At 32.0% G+C, this 26,232-nt stretch overlaps 1 protein-coding gene across 2 annotated transcripts; it reads right to left on the bottom strand.

Annotated features, from left to right (window-relative positions):
* Positions 1-634: 634 nt before the first annotated feature.
* Positions 635-26,018, bottom strand: MFSD11 (major facilitator superfamily domain containing 11). Of its 2 annotated transcripts, XM_003768681.4 has the most exons (13): positions 25,479-26,018; positions 24,847-24,902; positions 22,600-22,707; positions 21,683-21,762; positions 21,487-21,583; positions 19,915-19,973; positions 19,231-19,375; positions 15,609-15,649; positions 13,636-13,701; positions 12,539-12,664; positions 4,559-4,733; positions 3,249-3,384; positions 635-2,639 (listed from the first exon to the last, which is right to left on the bottom strand). In XM_003768681.4, the coding sequence occupies exons 1-13, from the start codon at positions 25,572-25,574 to the stop codon at positions 2,475-2,477; spliced, it is 1,350 nt and encodes a 449-aa protein (XP_003768729.1). In that variant the 5' UTR covers positions 25,575-26,018; the 3' UTR covers positions 635-2,474. The 2 variants fall into 2 exon arrangements, with proteins under 2 accessions (XP_003768729.1, XP_031821410.1); XM_031965550.1 differs by lacking the exon at positions 12,539-12,664 and having other exon boundaries at positions 25,479-25,842.
* Between the last annotated feature and the right edge of the window lie 214 nt (positions 26,019-26,232).

The raw sequence follows: 26,232 nt of genomic DNA, 5'->3' as shown, positions 1-26,232 counted from the left end.
TTCCAAAGTTATGTTTTTTAGGCGTGAAACATCTCTAGGTCAAGTGGCAGACACCCAATTTTGTTCTGAGTCTGTATTAACTTTAAGCACCACATTGTTGTTGTTCATTAGTCTCAGAAACTTTGATACTAACAGACTGTCATCTGGAAGTTAGCAATATTTGTAGCCTTAGCATTCTGGTTATAAAGAGTAAACAAATAATGGTTTCCTAATGATATAATAATTGTTTTATATTCAGTGTACAGCATATAAGCAAGAAGCTCTCAGGGTCAGAAAAGGACAAACATACTAGAAGTTCTCGGAGGCTGAGACAGATTCATTCCATCTTCTACCTTTGCTGTGGCTGGAGGCTGAAGTACAAACCCTTGAGAATTGGGGAGATTCAGAAGCCAGAGAAGGCAGGTGGGAGCTTAAACTCTCAGAACCAAGGAGAGAGATAGGCCTCCAGAAAACTAGCCAAGCCCCAAGTGAAGGAGATGAGACTTTGAAGGAGACAATAAAGGATTTGGACTTAAACCCCTGGCTACTCGTGTGGTGATTACTGAATTGAAATGAAGGCTGCTCCCAGAGACCCCAAGAAAACCTCAATAGAGAACATTATATTTTAGAAAGAATATTATAATGACACCCAAAATATCAATAAAAATTTTAATACACATACTATATTAAATCTGAAACTTTAAAATGAAGTCATATGATATTCACAAAATATTATAGGAAGATCAAATCAAATCCTCTGCATCTCTGAATGAAATTGTAATATGACTGATTCCATAAAGCTACACAGTACAAAACTTTTTCAATACTTTATTAACCATATCCCATATTCAACTGAAATAATACTCCCCCACCTCCCATCTAAAGATCAATGGATCTTTGCATTCTTTAAGGTCACTATTCCCATTTGTAGATATGAAAGCAGAATACAAAATTTAAAGTGAGTTATTCAGAACAATATACATCAATGGCAGTCAGGGAAAACTCAAGTTTCAAACAATTCAGTTAAACACTCTCACTTTTATTCCCTTATTGACAATACATCTATCAATAATAATGATGGAATACTATAATATCTTGTTTGAATTATACTCCTCAAAATTACAATTCTCAGAAGCTACTCAGCATTTTGATTCTATAGCTGTGAAGAATTGTTGAAAACAAAAGGACAAAGGTCTGGGATACTTAGTTTGAAGAAATATATTGGAGGCATTTTTCATCTTAACCATAGACAACTTTAAAACTTAGGTAAATAAAAACATGGTTCAGTTTCATGCCACCTCTGAAACTGTACTTAACAATTATTAATATCATTTATGTTTACTAATTGTACTTAACCTAAGCCAATAAGAGGCCACAAAGATTTTTATGGCCTTATTAATATAGCCAAAAGAAGGATAATTCAGTACTTTTAAAATCATTTTTCCTGATTCTAGTGTTTAGTAATGCCTTAAACATAGAAAACATTTTAAAATATTTGCTGAATTTTAAATCCTAATCAAATGAAGGTTCCTCCCCCCCCGCCCCATTCTGCCTCCCTGCCTGTGGCTATTAACTTTATAATAAAAATTCTCAATCTGAACATTAAATATTCCATTTTAAAACAAATACAAGGGGTTAATCAAGATTTCCACTTGAGCACTTCTTTCAATATTTAAATTTCTCTCTCAAAGATCTATGGACATCCCTGTCATTTTAATTGAAGAAAATAAAAAACAATTTTGAGTAAGTTTTTTTTTTCCTCACTGACCATGGCAATTTAGAACTACAGTGCAAATATTACTAACATATAGTGGACATTTTATATATCATTTTCCAGGAAAACTATAGGCAAAATTTTAACAAAAGTGCTATGATTTTGTTCATTATATCACTTAGGCTAACATTTTTTAAAGTGTTCTTATAATCTATAACTTTGTAATAACTTTTCTTTGATTTTTAAAACTCAGTTTCTACTATAAACTATAATGAAAGAGGTATTAATGAACAACATTTTAATAGAAGTTAAAGTATAAACTTTTTTGGAAGCTGAGATTTCCATTTGAGCCTGCTCCTAAAACTTTAAATTTATTTTTATATACATATAGTCATGTATTATTTTTTCAACACTGTATAATAATAAAACATACTCCATGCACAGCAGGAATCTTTAAAAGATACATATGCAATAGCTAAGATGGATCTTCAAATAAGAATAGGGGAGGAACAATATTAATAGTTTATAACACAATTAAAAGAATGAAATAGAATCATATCCAACAAAAACTATTAATGGAATGTTTCATTATTTCATACTTTAAATATCCTATGTCTGTAAACTTGACCAACTTTTGCTGTGTCTTTTTTTTCCACATTCGTTGATGCCATCTATTATGCTGTTTAGGTTGACAGTGGCTCCTTCTTCCAAACTTCTACAACTCTGAATTTCTTCTCACTTTGTCAAATTTTTTTTAAACAAAAATGCTTTAAATAAGAGATCAAATACTTCTGTATTCTGAGCTTCGAGCCACAAAATCAGCAGCTTCCCATTCCACCGTAAAGAAGGAAAGAGTTCCAAAAAAGCCAAATATCACCATGATCAGAAGTTGCCAATGAAGTAGAAGGTAGTTGCTGTAGAAAAATGCCACTGCTGCACAGATGGACTGAAAGAGCACAAAAAAAAAAAAAAAAACCACAGGTGATATTAATATTTACTCCAATTTAAATAAATGATTCCATTTTCTTTCCTATCTAAATGATATACATTCTGACAAACTGACAGACATTAAAGGGTTAGTTATTTACCCAACATAACACATGTTTTTGTTTAGCTCCACTAATATTCATATAAACTCTGACCCTCAAAGTTAAAATTGCATTTTAGATATTAAAAAAGAGCTACAACACAGTACATGTATAGTATGATAAATACCATTCTCTGGAAAAATGGTTTAGGGCAACAAAGAGAAAGCTTTCCTCATAAACTCTGGAAAACAACCATGAAAATATCTCTTCAGAGGAAAGATTTTATACATAAAACATCTATGTTAGTAGATATATGTCTGTTTATTCAAACATACACATACACACACACAGAAATGAGACCATGAAGCTTATATTAGTTACCTCCTACTTCTAATCATACATTCTTTGAAAGGATAATCTTGACATAAAAAAAAAAAAAAACCACTTTTATAATATGCAACCCACCAATAAAAGTATGCAGCAAAAAGGCTGCCATCTCAAACATATTTTAAGAAGCATGACATTACCTGAACAAATTTAAAGATTGCAAAGGCAGGTGCACTATCTTCTGAATAAAGGAAACCCAAAATGCTAATTAATTGGGTATTAAAGCAGCTGTCTCCAAGCCCCAACAGAAAGCTGCAGAACAGAGCAATCTCTTTGCTGAATGAAAAAAATGAAAGAATAATTTTACCTAAACATTGTATTTACTAGAGGCATCTAAGAAAAAAATAAAAACATTAAAATATAAGTACTACACACAAATTTAAGTAGAAAACAAAATGCCTAAAAAGGTAAAAGAAAAATTACAAAATTGGAAAAAAAAATAAAATTTTATATTAACTTGTTTTCAAACTCTGGTACACAATTGCTCAAAGGGTTTAGGAGTCATGCCTTTTTTTTTTTTATGGGAAGGGGAGAAAAGTGAGGAAGATAGATCCAAATCAGCAATGAATTTCTAATTTATAATCTTAGAGAGTTTTCTGAAGCAATGAAGTTAATTAAGTGACTTGACAGCAGTTACGCAGCCAGTATGCAGGCAGGACTTTAATTCTCCTGTTAAGAAAAGTCCTTTATCTTTTATGCTATGCTTTTTTCTCATCCTGACCCATTCAAGAATAATTGCTATTTTTCAGGGAAAGCTTCCATATCTTTTGTCAATTGGCATTTGAAGGCTGATATTACTATATGACCTAAACAACAGAATGTTAAAACTTTTTCATTGAACAGAAGACCTAAATTTCATTGAATTCAATTTCATTGAATTGAAGACCTAAAAAATCAACTTTCAATAATTCCAAAGTTTATTGAGAGGGTAGTTATGATATAGCTGACAAAAGTCTGGATTTGATACCCAAGACGAGTTACAAGTCTCAACTAATGTCTATTAGCTTAGTGATAATGGTCAAGTCACTTAACATCTTAGCCACAGTTATCTTGTCTATATAAAAGGGGAATTATAAGACCTGCAGTATCTTGAAGGCTTATTCTAATGCTCAAATATGATAACCTATACGAAATGTTTTATAACTAATAAAGCACCATGTAGATGTCAACTATTGTTATTAATTTATAGTTCACTCTTCTTTTTTCCTTTAGCTTTTTTTTTTTTTAAACTTTCGACTAAAGTAAAAGAGGATATCAAAATAACATTTTGAAGAAATAATTTTGGGGGATCTTCTGCAGATTCCAATTTTCAACTCCACCAAGAGAATTTAACACCTGCTTTTAAGTAGACAGAATAGATTTTCAAGGTAACTTGCTTAGTTATATGTGTCATTTTATCCTTCCCCTAAGTTCATTACTGAGAGAGTTACAGGCAAAATAGTTACTGTACCTCGAACTGATATAAGCATTGCTATCAGTTCCTTCAAGAGGAGCAATTGGAGCATCACTGGGAATGTTAAGAAAAATTAAATAAAAAGCTACAAAATGCACAAAAATGCCCAACAGCACAACTGGGTTCCTGCCAAAACGACTGTTCTTGCTTAACAAGCCAAAGAGACTTCCACCTACAAAGTCAAGAAACATTTATTATTGTTTATTCAAAGTCAAGAAATTCAACATTTCATTACATGGGCAATTATAATAATGATCAAAATGTTAACAGTATCACCCACATGGAAGTCAAGAGGATCTGAGTTCAAATCTGGCCTCAGACATTTAACACTTTCCTAGCTGTGGGACCTTGGGCAAATCACTTAACCCCAATTGCCTCAGCAAAAACAAAACAAAACAAAAAAAACAACAACAAAAAAAGTTAACAGTTATTTTGGAAAGGAAAAGCTTACCTGTCCATAATCTGAATGTATTTAAGCATTTATAGGCAGACTCTTACCAATGGAGACAAACATCACAGGTCATTGGGTCATCATATTTTAAGAGCTGGATAGGACCAGAGAGACAGTATTTTGGGGCTGGAAAGTACCTCACTGATAATACAGTTGTTCATTCCTTTTATCTTTACAGAGGAGGAAATGCAGTCCAATGTTTTGCCTACTATCAAACAGTGAGTAACAGAATTGGGACTAATACAGATTTTGTGTTTCAGAATCAAAAGAATTTCAGATGCCACCTAGACCAATCTATACATAGAATAAAATCTTTGCTACATTCTTGACAAGTATACTTCTAGTTTAATGCTCTTTCTCTTAAGTAAGCTGTCAAAGAGTTCTTTGGACTTGAATGGGAAAAAAAAAGTTACATCTTTATATGTAATAATTGTTTTCTTTTGTAATCCTAAGTATTTTATTTTGTAGAACATAAAACATTATTCTCTGAAGGGATCCATATACTTGACTATCAAAAAGATCCATGAAAAAAAAAAAAAAAAGATTAAGAAGCCCTGTACTATGCTATTTTCTAGTACAACTCACGTATGAATCACTATTCTCTAACTACAGATCACCACAAACATGAACAAGGGTTAACTACTTGGCCAAATTCTATATTAATTTTTTACCTAATCTCAATGAAATGGTTTATGAATCATTCAATCCTAAATCAACCTCCTGACTCCTTTTCCTTCCTAATATCTCCTTGAAGCTCCACTTTAACTATAAATACTATCACCTCATATATTTTAATTATTATATGGGTTTTTAAAAAAAATTTTAGACATATTATCCAAAAATAATTGTTAAATCTCAGTGAAAGAGAAAATGTACTTAATTATCATTACTTTCCCACATACATACACACAAAAGTTGAGATTCTCTAGGTTATGTGATTTGCTCCAATTCAACCAATACAAACATGTCAAGATGCTCAAGCATTTTCAAGGTCTAAGTTTTAGACCTGGCTTCAACATACTTACTAGTGGTATGATGCTGTGCAAGTCATTTATCTCTATTTAAAAAATAGTTTTCTCTTTTATAAAATGGGAGTGACAACCCTACATTACTATGCTATGTGCTGAAAATGAAAAAGTGGATATGAAAACACCATAAAGCACTATTATTAACAACAAAAGTTTTTTGACTAATTGAAGAGTGCAATTTCTTTATAAAATGCTACATGAAGAATATGTCATTCGATACTTTATACATTACGTATTATTGCCATGGATTCCAAAAACTAAATGATAGAAGAAATTGCTTTAATTGCATTCAGTGCAATAAGGAAGAACCACATGTAAAACTCAAGCAGAAATAGGTAAGTTTAACATATTTCCAAAAAAGTTGGACTTATTTCCAAGAGAGACCAAGGCTGATAGCATGGGACTCTTCTAAACATATGTTCTAGAAGTATAAAGTAATGACTTTGTTTTTTGGTTCCAAATTCTCAATACTTAAATGGACTGGATATGCTGATGTGGGGAATTGCCTCCAGTGAGGCTGATTGTAAGTCAAACATTTTTATTTATCATGAATTCTTATAAATAAATCTGCCAAAAAGGATCCACTCAACATTCTGGGAACTTTAGCTTCTCTTTACATCACAAAGACACTAATACATAGGACTGGCACATAACCAATCACTCTTGTTTTTTTCTCATACATTTCTTTAACTACTTTTCATCACTTTTTCATAATTCTTGTTTTGTAATGCCCTACAATTTGATCATACCTGTTCTTAAGTGATCTTCAATTTCAATTCTTCACAAACTATAACATTTCATGACTCATAGACATATACCAGAAGAATACTAAAGATGAAGAAAAAAATAGATGATCGTCTCAAGGAGAAACTTGAGATCACTAAAAGAATCCTGTCATTTCTCATGCCTAATCCTTCAGTTCTTGGAATCAGATACACACACACACACACACACACACGCACACACAGATAAACTCTAGAGATTATTTGTTCAATTGCACACCATAATCTGAATAACAAATAGCCTTCAAATAATTGGATTTTCCTATTTGGAAAATTAGACCAAACTCCTGAAAGTGACTATGAATCTCATTTTTGAGTCTGTATACTGTTTTAATATGACATATCATGACATACATGTACATGTGACATACAGCATATATATAATGACATTGCACTAATGGCAAATAGGAGAATGATGAGGTCCAAATGAGGAAATCATCAGGTTCATTGTGATCAAGTCAGGCATATCATCAAGTCAGATCATTGTGATCAACTCAGAGGTAGCCTGAAGCATAGAGCAGAAAGCTCCTTCAAGAAACTCCCATTGTAGTAGAAAGCCCCACAGTAGACACCTTGAAAATCCAGGCTAACAGCAACATGGAACAATTAGTGACATACCACAGCATTCTCTGGGCATGCCAAGTTCATGTATTCTGAGGTATCTAACACTGTCACAATATGCCATAGAGGACCTGAAGGTCCAGCCCTCTGAACCTCAAAGTGGAAGCCTAATTCCAAGAAATAGAGTTCAGAACTCAGAAGTCTCAAGGTGAGACCACATCTCATGCAAAAGCATAACATACAATGATGTCTGACACCGGCACAAAGCTTTCATTCAGGAATTAAAACTAGAAAGAGACCAGTAAATCAAAGAAACTACTGACCAATATTTAAAACATATGTATGTGTGGGTATATATTTATGTATATGTACATACAACATATCTAGAGACAGAAGTAAAGAAAAAAAGGATTTTTTGCAAATACTAATCGAATATGTTAAATGGAGGCAAAGATGAAATAAAAAGCATGAAAGTAAAAAATTTGAAGGATAAGCAAATATATGATATTTGATATTAAAAACAAATGATCTAGATAGTTCAAGGAGAAATAATTTAAGAGTCACTGGACTTCGGTAAACCATGATTAGAAAAAATATCCTGGATATTATTTTTAGAAATAATAAATGAAAACTGTTCAAAAATCTACTACAACTAGAAGGTAGAGTACCAGAAGGTAAGATAGAGAGAGAAAAACAATCAACTGATCACTTGCTAAAAGGCACTCCAAAAGAGAAAATCCCTGGATAAGCAGAGATAAAACCCAGAAGCTCCCATATCAAGAAAGATGAAATTCAAACAAAAAAGTCATAGGATCATATAAGACCTGGAAGCTTCTACTAGAAATGAAAGGACTTGGAATACAATATTCCAAAAGGTGAAAAATATAGGCATACAATCAATTACAGCTTATCCTGAAGATAATACTGTGGGGCTAGAAATAGATCTTTAATGAAATAGAGGACTTTGAAGAATTTCTGATGAAAAAGACTAAAACTGAAGAGGAACTTTGAAATGCAAGTACAAGAGTCAAAAGGAACCTAGAAATGTAAGATTATTTGAGCAACTGTTAACATTCTAATAAGGAAGAAGAAAAATGTGTTCCATCAGAACCTTAAAATCTTCAAAGAATATTGTAGGAGATAAAAAAAATAAAAACAGAGGTCTTGGGGATGAATTGCTTCAATGGGAAGAAAAAGAAACAAAGATAAAAGAAATAGAGTAATACGGAAAAAGGGAAGAAGAAGGTGGAGCCTGCTAGCTCTCTAACTTTACTATGTAAGAAGAATATACAAATACAGAGGAAAGGCTTGGAGGAATGGATATCAGATGAATCTTAATTCTTATCTGAAATACAGGGTTTATACACATACACATAAATACACACACCTCTTCCCCTCCCCACCCCCCACATGCAATACAGACAAATCAGTTAACAGGGAAACAAGGGAAAGGGTTGAGAAGATCTTATTAGGAAGGAAATAGTCATTTAAAAACCTCCCAAACTTCTTGATCTTTGAGGAGGTAAAAACAAAACAAAACAAAACAAAAAAAAACAGAAAAGCAAAGATTGAAAATCTAAGTGGATTATAAATGGAATGGAATACTTATTATACTGCAATAAAAGTTAAAATTTTTTTTCAAAGAATCCTAGCTAGTCCGACTGGAACACAGTGAGGTGAGCAGAACTAGGGAATCAATTTTATACAAGGTCAGCAACTCTTTAAACAATTTTGAAAGACTGATTAATGTTAATCATGTCTCCAGAGGACACGTAATAAAGCATATTTCCTTCCTACCAAAAAAGAGGTGATAGAAACAAAGTACAGAATGAGATTATAGCCAAGGTATAGATTTATTTTGATTGACTAAGCTTATTATTTGTTTTCCTTTGTTTTTTTCTTTCAGTTTTGAAGTGGGTAGTAATAGAGATGTTCTAAAAAGAGTCCCTGAAAAGAAGTGATTCAAATTTATAAGATTAAGAGCCATTCCCCCAAAAAGAAATTGTCAAAGAATATAAACAAGAATTTTGAAAGGAAGAAATAAATTCAATTATCAATAATCATATGAAAAATATTCTAATTACTTCTTAGAAAATTCAAATAATGCAAATTTATTATCAGACTGGTAAAGGTAAAAAAGAGAAAAAGAATAAATATTGAGGGCACTATGGGAAAATAGGTATTCCTGTGTATTATTATTGGTGGAGCTGTGAAGTGATCCAGTCATTCTGAAGCTCATTTTGCAACTATGCCCAGAAATTTACTAAACCATATATATATACTTTTGAAATGAACAATCACTAAAAATTCAGGGCTTAGTTTATTAGGTTTTTTAATTGTCTAAACTTCAGAAAGTGAAGGAGAAAATTAAATAATGTAGAATAAATTTAAAAGTGTGTTGTATACACATTCTTTTCTGGAAAATACATCATTAAATGTTTTCAGCACATCTCTGCCTTTGACCCACAATACTATGCTAATATCACCCCCCCCAAAAAAAGAAGACTTTTATGATTCGCTATACAGCAAAATAAACAGAAACAGAATAAAGATTTTACATTTTAAAATGGTAATTTTTATAGAGAAAAAAACATCTTCAAAAAGTTTTAGAATTCTGATCAATACAATGATAAACTTTGACTTAAAAAAAATTTAAATTAAAATATGGCATCCCAGAGAGATGATGAGCTTAAAATGAAGAAAGAGTTTTTAAGCACTGATAAAATGGGAACTTATTTTGTATGACTATATAGAAATATATTGAGGGATTTATTTTTTATTTGCTTAATGGAAGAGGAAGTTAGTGGAAATGACAGATTAATTAAAACATGCTTATTATGCAAAAATAAAAGTAAATTAACACAAAAAAGAAAGAAAAACAAAACAAAAAAAAGCAAAAGCAGGAAAGTTTTGAAAACAACATGTAAATTATATACTTTTTGAAAAAGTAAGTAGTATGAAATGGAGATTGATGACTTAAAAATTTTGTGTTCTCATATGTTCATCAAAATGTTCTTTTTAAATGTTTAACTTCAGAATTAAAGCTTTTTAGATAAAATATAAAGTAGAACTATACAATTCATTTTAGCTAATTTTTATTTTAAAATCAATATATCTTAAGTAAATCAGATTAAAATAAATATGCTTCCAAATAAATATGCTTCCTAGGTATAATTAGATAGAGTCCAGTTATCAGATAATTTTAAATCTAGAAAAGATTTTAGAGATCAAAAGAGAACAGAATAGAACTAGGAAAAAAAAAACAGAGATCACTCTATCCAATGCCAATATATTACAGATGAGAAAATTGAGTGGAAGGGGATAGGGTAAAGAAAAACATGCTCAAAATTACATACTGGCAAAGAAGGGATTTGATCTCAATTCCTCAGACTCCAAATATTGCTACTCTCTTCTACTATATTATGTTTTAACAGTCTCAGTTTAACTATTTCCCTCTTTTAAAAAAGAATGAAATTGAAATCTATAGATATTAATGAGCTGACCAAAGACAAACAGTTTAGGACTAGAGCCTCAAATTCTTGACTGCTAGTCTAATATATGTCACTTGTTTTCTATTCATTTTTACATTACTTTGTCCTATTAAAAATAATTTACTACTTCATATGATTGTCTTCCCTATGAAACTGTGAGCTTGTCAGGAACAGGAATATTCTGTCTTATACTTGTCCTTTAAAAACTCTATAAACTAATAAATAGAATTAAAATACAGAGATTACTGAGAGGTCAGACCACTGGACTGGTCTGATGGATGGATGAACTTAAATTTCACTTTAAGTAACATAAATATACCTCTTTTTAGGGGGACAGAAGGGAAGGAGTTGTGCATCCATTAATCACCTACTATGTATTATCTCATAAGAACTCTAAGAGGTGAGTGCATTATTATTCCCATTTTTACATTTGAGGAAATTGAGGCAGACATTGCTTAAATGACTTGCTCAGGGTCACAAAGCTAGTAAGTATCTGAGGTCATATTGAAACTCAGATCCTTTGACTCTAATGATCTCTCTATTTCACTACCTAGCTGTGTCTTAAGATATTTCTTTGTGTGTAACCACAAGAAAGGGACCTTTCTGAGCCTTAATTTGTTTTCTCAAACATAAAATGGAAATATAATATTTGCATACCTATCATAATAAGCTGTGAGGAAAATGCTTTAATTTAATATGAATTTTTATTATATGGAAACAAAACTGGAAGATTTCAAATACAAAAATGAGAGGAATTTGAAATTCCTGGTATTATTAAATGGAGAAAAAAAGGTCTCCTTATGCAAAAATCAATAGTAATAAATAAGAAAAACTGTTCATTTATTATAAAATTAGTTAGGATCATGGGACCTAAGAGTTAAATTTGTTCTTTGTTCTAGTCACTTCCTAGTGACTAGATTTTTTTTTTAATTAAATTAAAATTTTAATTTTAGAGGATGAAGCTGAGATTTACACACTTAAGTGATCTCCCCAATGGTATTCACATATGGGAACCAACATGGATTAGACTCAAATTCTAGTCCTCTTGAATCAAATCTAATGCTGTTTCTACCATAACATGCTTTCTCTTAGTTGGCCTTAACACTTGAATCATGAAATTTCAGATTTGTCAGTTAACAATAAGGCAAGTTTTTCATTATAAGATTATCAATCAGACTTTTATATCTAAATGTAAAATAGTTTGAGGGAACAATACTATACCACTAAACACAAATATTAAAATCAATAGTTCCTGTGGACAGGTAATATAAAAGCAAAAAAAAATTTGAGATTAATTTGAGGTTAAATGTTGGGAAATGTTATATATATTTTTAATACTGATGATTTTATTTTTGATGTGGTCTAAGTTGCTTGGTTTATTTATTCTTTTTTAAAAAAACTTTTTATTTTCAAAATATATACATAGTTTTTAGCATCCATCCTTGCAAACCCTTGTACTCCAAATTTTTTTCCTCCCCTCTTCCCTCCAACCCCTCCCCTAGATGGCAAATTTGCTTTATTTATTCTAAGATGAATGGAAATAATCAGAAGTGTGAAGTGCAAGAAAATAAGAGAAACTGAAAGATATGAAAAATAGAGAATCATATGAAAGTCCTACAACAAATCTCACCAAACTGGAGAGATAAGAGAAAATTATTTCCAACCTAAAATTTCTCCAATGCCAATGAAAATGCCAGAAAGTCCAATAAGGCCTTTTTCTTCTGTGCCAAACTGATTTACAGCACCAATACAGGTTCCATATACACCAGAGAAGAATGTTAATTCCAGACCTTTAGAGAAAAATTCTTAAATTAATTATAGTATCAAAATTACTCTTGCATTATGTATGTATTGTCTATATCTAAAAGCATCATTTAAAAAAGACATATATGAACTCCAAAAATCTTCTAATTCTCAGAGCACATTAGAAGTTGCTTGAAAAGGGACTATTTTGTTATTTGCCTTATCTCTAGCACCTAGTAAGGTGATTGACTCATAGTAGGCACTTAAAAACAGACTGCTTAAAGATGGTTAAAACAAATAATATTTAAATTAAACTATTAATAACCATCTAAGGAGTGTTTTTCCACTTAATCTACAATTCTGATGTGCTATATATGTAGTGAAAAACATGAACCTAAAAATATGAAATCTATATGAACTTGAAGATAAAATGAAACTTCAAATGCATAAAAATATTACCAACACTAACTTCTTAGCTTTCTTTTGGAGATGAGCAGGGTATATATCTTTGCTGTAATTACTATAAATGGCTGATGAATTTTTCAACTCTCTTGTAAAGGAATCTTTCTTAGTAAGGAAAATGACAAGAAAAATAATCTAAGTATTTTAGTTTGGAGGTACAATACAATGTTTTAAACTAAACACAATTTTCTATTGGTCAAAAAAGAAATAATATCATACTTAAACTAGTAAAAACAGGATTTTCTCCAAGATTACAACATTGTAACACTGAAAGTTCTTATTTTGTTTCTTATTTCTCTTAAGGCAAAGTGTTTTTTTTTTTAAACCTTTGGGGGTCAAGAAGGAAAAATAACCATCATGTTAAATTACCATAAAATTTTTTAAAAGGCAATGTCGTCAGATTCCTCTTATGATATTCTTTGCATATCTTATTATATACTGAATTATTACAGTTATCCCATTTCAGAGCATAAGGGTTTATTTCTGAATCTCTATAATGCCACAATGCTGCCTTAGAATCATCAGTTATTTACCATCTCTCTCATTAATTTCTTACCTGTATAGGCAGTTGTAACACTGAGGAACAGGATTTCTTTGGTGACACACAATTTAAGAGATTTTTCTACAAATAACAGAGATGTTAGAAGATATCACTTATATTAGTTATTAGTTTTCTTTAACCAGAATAAATTATAGTTATACATTATAATGTTATATAATTATATATTATAATATTATAGGCTGGCCAAATTAAGGAATTCATTCTATCTTATTCTACCCCATTCAGTATACTAGAATACTAGAATCATGCCAAAGGAAATTTCAGACAACTTGTGGACCAGACTTAGGTAACAAATAGATTGTAAATTTATTGACTCTTAAACTTTTTGGTCTACAAACCAGTTCATTATTGTGGTTACCTTTTAAAAAATGCTTTTTGTACTTCTGATGTAGCCTCAAATGTATGATGGAATAGGAAAAAAGTCAAAATTAGAAATGTTGAGGTATTTAAGAATGCCAATCAGGAATCTTTGTAGAACCTTTCATTATCCCTCATATCCTACCATATGAGTAACCTGGCCTAATTTACCTTACAGTTAACTACCAAAATTCTAGAAATGAGGAAAAGGTATAGTTGTTAGCACGACATAGTACATATTTCAAAATCCCATCCCAAAATTCCTAGTATAAATATGATTTATACTACATAGAATAAATTCAACAGTGATTTGTGGGGAAAGATCTGATATTTAATATTCCAAGTTCCCATAAACATTTATATTGGAGAAGAATTCTTCTGTTGAAAATATTTACTTTGGGATAAAATAAGTGATAAAATATTGGGATAATTGGGATAAAATATTGCTGTATTCCAGTTTTAATGAAAAGTATTGTAATAATCTACATAACATAGATATGAAATAGATTAGTAATTTTTTTGCAAAACATAGCTCTATTCAAAAGACTAATAAATAATTTAGCTTCAGTTTGGTTTGTAAGAAAGAATACTTCTTCCAAGTCAGAACAGAAATGCCTGGCAAAGATTTCTAATGAATATATCTGAATGGCTTTTTGAATAAACAGAAAAGACTGATGAATGTTAAATCAATTACACTTTCTGAGAACATAATCAATTTCACTCACTACAATTTAGTAATATTTATACAACACATCTTTCTTTTCAAAAATAATTATCAACGTTATTTGAACTTCCTGTTCAGGCACTCTTTCAAGTTGACTGAGATCTGTGTATATTTGGTTAAACTGATCACAAATAATGTTAATGGCATGCACTGAATAGAGAGCTATATATCATTCCAGAAATATTTTACATATATCATCTCATTTGTTCCTCACAAACTTCCACAAGAATTATTTTCCAATACCTAACTGATACGGAGGTGATCTCTTGAAGGACTTGCCAGGAATATCTTACAAGTTTTTTAATAAGCTAGAAAGTTTGCAAGTATGAAGATCCAGCCTAGTTAAATTCAAAAAGGTCCACTTAAGAGTTTAATTACTAGGTAAAAAAATTTTTGGTGACACAACTCAAGAGAATTTTTATTAGCAGTTAGAGGTGATTTCAATCTCTACTGATGGCAGTATGGATAACAATAATATCAAATAACCTTAAAGTCTCATTTTATACATGAGGAAATAGACTGACCCTGTCTTCTGACTCTGGACATTTTCCTTGTCTGTCTCCCATGACTGTGATGCTCTCCCTCATTTTCTTATACATTCAGGATATCCTGTTTGTACATAATTGTTTGCCTATTGTTTCTTACGTTAGACTGAGGACTTAAGAACAAACTCTTTTTCCTTTCTTTACATCCTGACCATATGAGCCCAGTACTTAGCATACAGTACGTACTTAATAAATGTCTATTAACTTTTTACTATACAGCTCACTGATTCTCAGAAATTCCTTGATAATATCATTTATTAATCCACTCACTTAATCTAAGCCTAAAGGTCAAAGAGATCACCACAATCAATCCATCCCCTCCAGAAATGCAAAATACTCACTAAATGCATCTACTGCCTTTGTCATGTCGTTCTGGATAGACCTAGTTGAATAAAAAAAATTTTTCTTTTTAGTCTTCAAGAAGGAAAAAAGAAAATGCCATTATGTTTTAATACAGTATTTAAACAATTTAGATTCTAAGTATTAAGTGTCTAGGAAAAAAGTTCTGGTAGCTTTCGGTGTTGCTTGTTTTATTATGAAGGCTTATATTTCTGTTTTAGTCAAATATTTATTATGATCCTATAAATTCAGGTCTTCAATCTTCTGAATAAATACAATTCACACCAAATTATCTTTCTGTTGATTTTCACTTAGAGCATAGTCAAATATAATCTATGACGACAAGGCAGTATTTTCAATTCATGAAAATATTTGTGAAACCATTATTTTTCTCACTATCTTGTAAATAAAATTTATTTTTATTTATGCAACATTTCTATGTAGAGAGTAAAATTCTTCATTAACGAAAAGGGGAAAAATAGATCCCTTTTATCACTATACCAATAAAGTTTACTTTAGCAACCTCAAAAACAAAACAAAACAAAACACATAATTAGAATTCCAGTTGATATGGTAGAGATAAAGGGAATCTCAGAGGTTATTTAGTTCAAGCTTTCATTTTACAAATAAATTAACTCTGGCCCAGAGGGACTAAGTGACTTGCCTATATTCACAAAAACAGTGTCAAAGCCAAGATTTGACCCGGGTCTTGTTACTCCAAAGCCAGTGAGTGCTCTTTTCTCATATTTTGTTTCCCTTATGCTAATTAAAAAGGCAAGGTAATGTAATAAATAGGAACGTCTCCCTTCTCAACAATAAAACTGTAACTGTCATGAAGGCAGATATGATTCATTCTTTGGCTATCTTACTATCATGAACTTTATATCTCCAAAAGAATACTAATTCCAATTAATAAAATCCCAGTTAAGGAAAATGATAATCTATAAACCACATTCCATAAATAGAAAGAGTTTTAATTATTGATATTTTTCACAACCTTATCTAATTAAGGATAGAGGAACACAGAAAAAGTGGTTATTTCATTCATGTGACTAATAATTGACCGTAACACTATGAAGTTAAAAAAAAAAAATTATACCTCCTCTACATTCAAAAAGTTTAAGAGTTAGAGTGCATACTAAGAAGAGTTTTAACTTTAAAGATCAGTTTGACATTCCTACAGAAAATTATTGCTACATAAAATCTAACTATTTAACTAATCTGGTCTTTGATTTAGTACCCAACCTGAAGTTCTGATCTTTTAGGCTTAAAAACAGAAACAAATCAAGATTGATCTTTTAATATATTATTTTTCAAATCAACTGGGACCTAATTACCAATTACCTACTGATATTCATTTATCAAGGAATTACATGAATATAGAATTCACAGTATGGAGGTACACTAAATTGAACTCCCTATTCTTCTTCTCTTTAAGACACATTAAGTATTTCTCTTAGGGTATAATCTAAAGTCTTTGGACTAACGAGTAAAAAATATAAATTTTGCTTTTCACTCTCAATTCTAAAATAACATACTATAATGAAATCTTTTCACATGATTCTTAACAAAGAGCCCTCTCTAATTTTTAATTTAGTCCCAAGTTCCTTTCTGCTCATAAGCCAAGAAACAGTTTTTCTGGGAAGTGATTTGGGGCATACAATAAAAAGGAAGAAGTCTTATTATTTCAATTAGGAAAAATAGTTCTTAAGGTCACTTCTACATGAAAAGGGGACTCCTTTACAGAAATAGTTAAAGAACTTAACAGTTTTAGGAAAACAATTCCCTAGGATGTTAACATTAGATTTATCTAAACTCTTAAGTCCGTACTCAATTTTTAGTGTAGAATTATGTCTGTTTAAAAATATTATAAATTTTAACTTCAAAGGCCTTGTGTTCAATTTTCAAGAATTTGGAAGTAACTCTTGTCTGTATTTAGACCAAGGTTCCTCTAAGCAAAAATATTTAGAATTTAATAAAAATGGGTTTGGCAGGCTTGTGTCTAAAATGCAGAGCAGAAAATTATCTTTTACAATAAAGTCTGAGATTTCTGCCCATAGTGATCTGAGTGAACTCAAATTAGGAAGTTTAATACCTATTTCTATGCATTGATTTTAGAAAATTCCTTAAGTGAACATGGTTTTTGTAGCTCTCAATGAAGAAATCTTGGTGATAATCTGTTCAGCCAATCTTTCCTTTTACATATGCATAAATCAAGATCTAGATTTGTATAATCATGGGCAAATTGCTTAACCTCTCTGAAACTGTTCCCTCAGGTATAAAGTAGGGATGGGTTCTTGTACCTATATGTCAAAAAATGCCTTGCAAACCATAAAATAACATAAAAATTTTAATTATGATTAGTTAGTGGCAGAACCAAGACTAGAATTCATGTCCAATGCCCTTTATACTATACAATATGCCATCAAAGATTTGACAAAAGATGGTATTTACTACAATATATCCTATCTTTCTATTTTTTACTAGTCTAGCTAAGAGAACACTGAAAATACTGATAGCTATTTGAAACAAATTTATACCTTTTTGTATTTTACATAAACTCTTCATGCACTTTTTCAATCTCTAACCAACTCATTACTAGAAAAAGATTAAATACTTTAGCCAACTCTCTCACATTAAAATGAGCTATCTGGATGCTAAAGAAAAACAAAAATTTCATGTTTTCTAGTAGCTAAGTTATCTGACACACTTCTCAGCTGATTATGTCACAAAAAAATAAAAATATAATGATCTAAACAATTTTTGTTGCTGCTTCTCCAAATCTAGACTTTTAAAATCTAGAATTGCTATTAAAAAAAAAAATTAAATATAAACCATCAAAACAAAGGGCAAAATTATACCCAAACATACTAGTCTTTAATAAAACAGGTAAAAGAATTAAAATGAATAAAAATAAAGATGATTTTGGATATAATTCCTTTTAAATCTATAATATGCTTTTTTTTCTTTCTTTTTTTTGTGGGGGGGGAGGGGACAGAAGTAATTGGAGTAAAGTGACTTATCCAGAGTTATACAGTCAGGAAGTAGTAAATATCTGAGGCCACATTTGAACTCAGGTCCTCCTGACTTCAGGGCTGGTTCTCTAACTACTGTGCCATCTAGCTGCCCCATCATATGCTCTTGAGAAGTGTCAGTTTAAACTTCATTAACTTCAAGAAACAATACAAAATAATATTCAGTGTTCATTTGAAATTTTTCTAGAAAAATTTAAGGCTATATAATATAGTCTAGAAATCTAGCATGTCTGGCAGTAGCAGGCACATGAAAAATCAAGTGAATTTATCCAATTTGAAGAAAATAAAGCATTATCCCTTAGGAATACTTCAGGAAATTACTTAAGGAAATTACTGGAGAATTTACTATAGAAACCTGCCCAAGTAGTGAAAACAAGATCAGAACCTAACTCTTTAATATTTTCTCTTCTATTTCTATTCTACCCTTTTCTTCCTTTAAAAATTTTTTTCTTTTTCTTTTTTTTCCAACTATTGGGACTGCCTAGCTTTTGGGATGATAGCCAAGAATAAAGAAGTTAGTGATCCCAGGACTATATGAGTACAAACTTTGAAAGGAAAAAAAAAATAGGTTAATTTCCAAAGTTCTTACATGTTGACTTCCAGACTCTCATTATCAGAGGACTCATCATCTCCCAATACATTCTCAGGGTCTGGTTTCCTAATGAGAAAGAAAAGAACTGTCCCCACAAGGCTAATCACCGTCAGAGCAATAAAAACTGTTCTTCGGTCATTCTCTGAAGAAAAAAAGGTAGCCAGTGTTAATTACATAAATCACCCTTAAATCTGTATTTTTTCCACAGAGGCTAATAATAGCTAAAAGTGTTTAATTTTCAAAATATTTGTTAATGCATCAATAAAACCTGATGAACTTTGGATAAGAGATAAAATATCAATTCCATTCCTGTCTATGTTTCAGATACGGTAACAAGCTAAAGGAATAAACATGAGAAAAAGAAAATCATATTTTGTTATTACAGAGCAATGTAAAAAATAGTCAAAATACAAGATTTTCTTGATTAAGTATCAAGTATTTCTTTCGTAATTCTCAATCAACAACAAAATTTCTTAAAAGACTTTAAAGTCCTTAATACTATTTAAAGAGTGGTAATCACTCTACAGGAAAAATTAAATAAGCTGCTGGTTTAAAAGGTTGCTAAAATCTTAAAATATGAAAATGAGAATCTAGAAGCTCAAGCTTTTATTATAGCAATGCCCACAATAATACAAATAATAGATGTCACTGGAGTCTAAAAACAAAGTAAATAATACAAACCTGATATTTGAGTTTTTCCTTGCCAAGCAAGATAAATATAAAGATTTCCAAAGAACAAGCTGGAAAGGAAAAAAAGGTAAGAAGGATATATTTAAAATACTATTAGAGATTTTAAAAAGGGAATCTAGTTATTTCTATGTTAAAAAAAAAGCGGTGGGAGGGGGGGGGTATATATTTTTCCTCAACTCTTTCTTCTAGCCCTAGAGTAATAATTATGAAAAATGATGACCCCCTCCCTTCATTCCATGCTTGGAAAAATTTAATTTGCAACTGAGATCTGAAATAATGTGCTATCCCTTGAAATGGAACAATCTCCTGTCATGTGATAGAAACTTGATTCACAGCAGCCTTTCAAAGTAAAGTATTCATTCTGAATCATGTGATTTACTAGAACTCTGTAACAAGATGGCTTGGAAAAAAAAATCTAATGAAGAAATTATTCTTCTCTTATTTTAAATTTGTATTTCATTTGGTATCATCTGGAAATTATGGATTCATTTTAAATTTATAATAGAACCACATCTTTCCAGTTACCTAGACTCTAAATGCAGATGTCATACTGGACTCAACAATTTCTATCCCCCAAATTCTATCCCCCATAATCTCCTATAATATAATCTTGATCCATGATACCCCTCTCATCATACCCCTTCTAGACTACTGTAAGTTTTCCTGTTGACCTCCCCACTTCCAAGTGTCTCCCTTCTTCAGTCAATCTTCTATTCAGCAATGAGAGCATAAGCCTGATCATGTTAGCTTCCTATTGTTTCTGCAATCAAATGTTAAATACCATTTGGCTTTTAAAATCTTTTACAACCCGATTCCTTTCTGCTATTTCAGTCTTTTTATTATATTTTACTTCTCACTACATATTCTTTAATCCAGTGACACTAGCCTCATTGCTGTTCCTTACTCAATCTCCAGACTCTAGGTATTTTTAAAGATTTTCTCCTATGCTTGAAATTCTCTCCTTTCTCCTCTCTATTTTCTGGCTTCCCTGACCAAACTCCAAACAAACACCGACTCCCTTCAAGAAGCTTTTCCAGGGCCTCCTTAATCCTTCTCTCAGTCTACCCTCAATTTATTATGTGTACACCTTGTTTGCACATAGCTGTTTACATGTGGTCTCTTCCCATTAGACTGCAAGCTACTTAAGAACAGGAACTATTTTTGATTTTCTTTGTTTCTCGGTACTTAGTAGGTACTTAATAAATTGTGGCTGACTCAACATAAACATTTGTATTTATAGTCAAATGAATTACCAAAAATAAAGGAAAAGTTCCATGAAAATAATGACCATGCCATGGTTTTTTATTTGGTCAATATAATTCATCTTAATGCCTTTACAGGTTTGTAATTTTCTTCTTTGTGATTGTACCTATGAATGAATTATTGGTGATACAGGTTTTGTTATAACTCATTCTATAATCTTGAGCATAATGTTAAATATATCTGAAAACTTAATAAAATCAACTGATGTGGAAGGTCTGAGAAATACTGAATAATAAAAGAATGAATTAGGTGAGGTGAATTGAACAATCAAAGCAAAAAGATTTCAAGTAAGAATTCTACCTGGACTGTAAGAGTGCCCAGAAAATTCCACTGTTTCTTCCAATAGTATTTTCATCTGAATTTATTGTAAGGCAATTTCCTTGTGCTGTCCAAAGTACTAAAAGGCAAACCCAAGATAATAATAAATTAAGTAATTGTACAAACAAATGATAAGCCCCAGAAAAATGCAGAGCAGGAAGACATTAGCCATGCTTACCAGCAGCTGCAATTCCAATGAAAACAGATGCTGTGTAGAAGGACCATGTGAAAGGCTGGATAAAAACGGCAATGTATATGCTAAAACATAACAGGTCAATTTATTATTTTCAAATAACACATAAAATATGCCAATAATGCCTTCCAAGTATCCATCTAAAATTTTAGTTCTAAAATGTTTCCAGTTTTCAAAAGGAAAAAAATGTGATTTATTCATTTCTGTTAAAGTTGCTGTCATTTTATAAACTAGATATTAGATGAAATGGCCTCATCCCAAGTGGATCAACAGAATAAAGAGAAGTTATAGTCCTACTTTCAGGTTGAAAGGTTCAGTCACCAAGAAGTCATCTACCTCTGGCCAATTAAAAACAACCTAAACTAATTCAATGGAAGTTTTGTTCAACTCTTAAGTGTTCTGATATCACAAATAAAGTTGTTTTATCAACATTTCCAGTAACATAAAAATACAAATGTTATTACTTTAATTTTCCTTTCTCTTATATAATATTTTAATAAATGAACAAAATTTATACATTAGCTTGAACTGTCCTTTAACATAATAAAATTTTGTTGCTTTAAATAAGAATTTGGAGCTAAATTTTCTTATCCAAATTTTCACCAAACTCAAATTCATCAGTCTGGGTTGTTCACACTGTAAGCTCATTGCTCTTAAATATTTTTATGCAAAGTAATTTTTAAAATTTAAAATTAATGAACACTACAGGATTCTTGAGAAAGATTTCCTGAAATCTTAATTACATTAACATCTAGTATGTATCCCAAAGTACAAAATAGTCAAACTGATGGAATGCTCCCTAGAATAATGCCTGGTTAGAAAATAATTAAGCTTTTACTAAGTTCTTATAAAATGCTAATGGCATTCTGATGAAATAAATGATGTACTATAATACTACTTACCTATAAAATAAACCACTAGCAAACATAGATAGTTGAGGTCCCACTATGGCTACAACTGAAGGTGTAATCAAATTTGAAGCAGAGAATACTCCATAAATAATTGCCATGCTACATGAAAAAAAAAAATTGAGATTAAGCAAGGAAAAACATTGTGAAATACCATCTAAGAAGTTCTGAATCACTTTCTTAAAAAAAAAAAAGATATATTTTTTAATAAAAATGTGCTATTAAAAAAAATGTGATATTGCTTAACATATTATTAGCTAAAAGATCCTTATAAAAACAAGACCATCATCCAGCATTAATCTACACCACTGGAGTTCACTAGAATGTATACAAAATATTTTGTCAAAAAGATATTATCTGAAACTAGAATAGTTGGTTATAATTTTCCTTTGTTAAGAAATCATGTATACATTGATACTATTCTGCCTAAAATTTTTCTAATAATTTGATTAAAATCTTTAAACATTAACTATGGATATCAACCCCAGTTACTTGAAAGTGAATTTCACTTGCCACAACTGTATTTGCTTATCAGTGATAATATTTAGGCAAAATTTTATTAATTAATAATGAATAGATTGCTTTGGCTATCAAGAAAATTCACTAGAATATGATTTATGCTAAGTTTAAAAACTCAGCTTTAGGGCTGAAACTTAGTTTACAAAGCCAAAATAAATTATCTCTTAGTTTTAAAATTAAGAAATATCTTATTTCTTATCCATCACTAATGTTAATCAAGTTAGAATTTCTGAATTAACTGGAATAAAGCACTATATGTATATTGTCAATCACTTCAGACTACTGCATATTTATTAGTTAACATGATATAGGTACATTGACTGAACCTGTGATTTCTTTGATTACAGGGAACTTGAAGATGAGGGAATTCTTACCAACATAGGTTATGATTTTCTTATTATCTTGCCTGAAAGTGATTTACCCATAGTCATAAAACCAGTATGTATCAGAGGCAAGACTTAACGCTCAGATATTCTTGGCTTGATGGCCTGGGTCTCTAGCCACCAGGAAATGCTACTTCTCATTACTTAACACAATATAGGTCAAACCAAGGAGAACAACAAAATAAAAACTGAAAGAAACTGAACTGCTGGCATTCAAGCAAGTACACATATACAAACAGGAAAACTATACTGCTTTTGTTCTTTCTTCGAGGTTAAAAAAAAAAAAAAAGTTAATTGTATTTCTTTGTTCAAATGTGACTTACTTGTGATATGAGCAAGTCTTTGCACCTTAAGTTATTCCATTTGCAAAAAGTGACTTTGGCAAAAGAATTTAAGCTCTTTGGATCTCAGTTTCCTTAACTGTAACATGAAAAGGGTAGAAGTCTAAACAGTTTCCTTCTAGCTTTAAAGAGATGATCCCATCACTGAAACATTTTCCAAAAGAAATGTGTACACACACACACATATGTGTGTATATGTATATATATATATATCGTGTGTGTATATATATATACACAGGAGATATATATATGTAAACACTTGGAGGCTTCTTTTTATGAAAGACAATAAGCAATATTATTTCTTTTATCCTAGACTTATGATTTCATTAGCAACAGAAAAATCTATCAGGAACCTAGGTTAACCTAGTTAACTCCCTTAACTAAACTTCTAGTCTTACAAAGTTATTGGAGGCACTGAGAAGTGAAGGGACTTTCTCAAGGTCACACAAGTAGTACATGTAAGAGGCAAGATTTCAACCTATACTTTACTGAATCCTAGGACAATGCTCTACTAGCTACCCAAAGATACATATCACTATAATACAAAATAGGGAAAGCAGATAAATATTTCATTAACATTCCAGAAAGATAACATGCAAATTCCCTTCCACTTAGGATTGGGTACTAATTATATGTGATGTTTAAAAAATGACATTGATGGATTAAAAAAAAATAAGATCAACTAAGGCTACAAGCTGTAACCTTAATCAGCTTTTAAAATGGAAAGGAAAAAATAAAGATGATAGTGAAAATATATGAAACACTTTTGAGGTTTGGGTTTTTCATCACAATCACCCTGCAAGTATTAGTCCTGTTCTACACATGAGGATAAGGAAATTTAGTAAGGTTAAATAATTTGCCAATAGTCATACAGCTAATAAGTGGCTGGGTTAGGATTCAGAACTAAGAATTACTGATTCTATTGTTCAGTGCTTTAAATATCATTTAATGTGATTTTGACAAAGTCCAGTTAAACAAGCAGAACTAGTATACTATACCTGGTATATCCACTGCCATGAAAATCTGTGCTGTTTAGGCTTCTAATAACAGTTTGCTGTGAAAAATAAAAGGATTACTAAATGACTACAGCAAGTTCCCTCTGCCAGAAGCTATCCTTTAAACTTCTAGAAATAACATGAAAGAATTCACAATTCTACTACACAAGTGTATAATACCGTATGGGACCACAATATTACAAGAATATTGTTAACACAAAATTGTTGACTAAATTGACTAATGCTATGGGTTGAGGGCTCCATTTCCTTGACCCTCCAAGTACCAATAATGCACATGCTATATTGATGGGGGAGAACCCTGAAACTGTGTCCCCCGTCACTATGGTCAAAAAGTAAAATAACTGGGGCAAACTCTTACACTTACTCTAGTACAAACTCAGAGAGAAAAAGGGGGAACATTGATTAAACACTCACATCTAAGGGGGAATAAACAGTATGTCTGGCACATAAAATCAAGTCTAATAACCAACAGGAGAAAAGAGAAGAGACGGGAAGTGAGCATGTGAGCATGTAGCGAGTGTGATTTAGAATCGTTAAAATTCCATGGGCATCAGCCCTTACGGAACTCATGACCAGCAGGTAGGATTTGAAGACGAAAATAGAGCACCACTCACCGCCACATTTCCACAAGTTTGAAAGGCAGTGAACATAAACATAAAAGCAACGCCTAAAATAACGATGTTGAACAGCTTTTTGGATTCCGGGGACATTTTGCCTCGGCTCTCCCAGCACCACAGAGCCCGCTCGAGATCCCTGGGGAGACAAACAAAAGGACCGGCGGAGACTAAAGAGGGGGATGAGAAGCAGGGCTCGGAGAGGCGAAGGCAGCGGGGCCGACCCCTTCCAGGGATGGGGACAAAGGTTCCTTCCGCACGTGCAGACAGGAGACATACGCCGCCGGACTCGGGAGGGCAGTGGGTGTGACCCGGGGCCCCAGCCCCGGGCCCGGGAGTGCTACTCCAGTCAGGCGACTCGGTCAGCTGATGGGCACGAGTTTGGGCGTGTTGGGGTGGCTGGGAAATGGAGTTCCGAGGCGAGTAGGCTAGGCCGGACCGGGCACACCCACTCCTCGGGTGTGGACGAGAAGGGGCGTGGAGCGCGGAACCCGAAGGGTTATAACTGAGGTGGGGGGAGTCTAATGGGGCCGCGGGCCCATAGGACAATTGAAAGGGCTGGGGCCTCTGCTAGGGTGAACGTGGAACTCCGATACTGGTGTATGTTTGGGGGTGGGGCCGCGTGGGGCGGAGCCAAGAGTACCCACCACCCTTCTCTAATCCCCTCTGACTCCCGTCCTCCTAAAGGGGAAGGGGCCTCCAGCGTCCAGTGGGCTGCGGGAAAAGTGTCTGGCGGACTCGGGAGACCTTCTTC

The sequence above is a fragment of the Sarcophilus harrisii genome, chromosome 4 (assembly GCF_902635505.1).
Source record: "Sarcophilus harrisii chromosome 4, mSarHar1.11, whole genome shotgun sequence".
In the NCBI taxonomy this organism is placed as follows: domain Eukaryota; kingdom Metazoa; phylum Chordata; class Mammalia; order Dasyuromorphia; family Dasyuridae; genus Sarcophilus; species Sarcophilus harrisii.
Note: the sequence above shows the minus strand (reverse complement) of the source record. Positions and strands in the feature narration are given on the sequence as shown.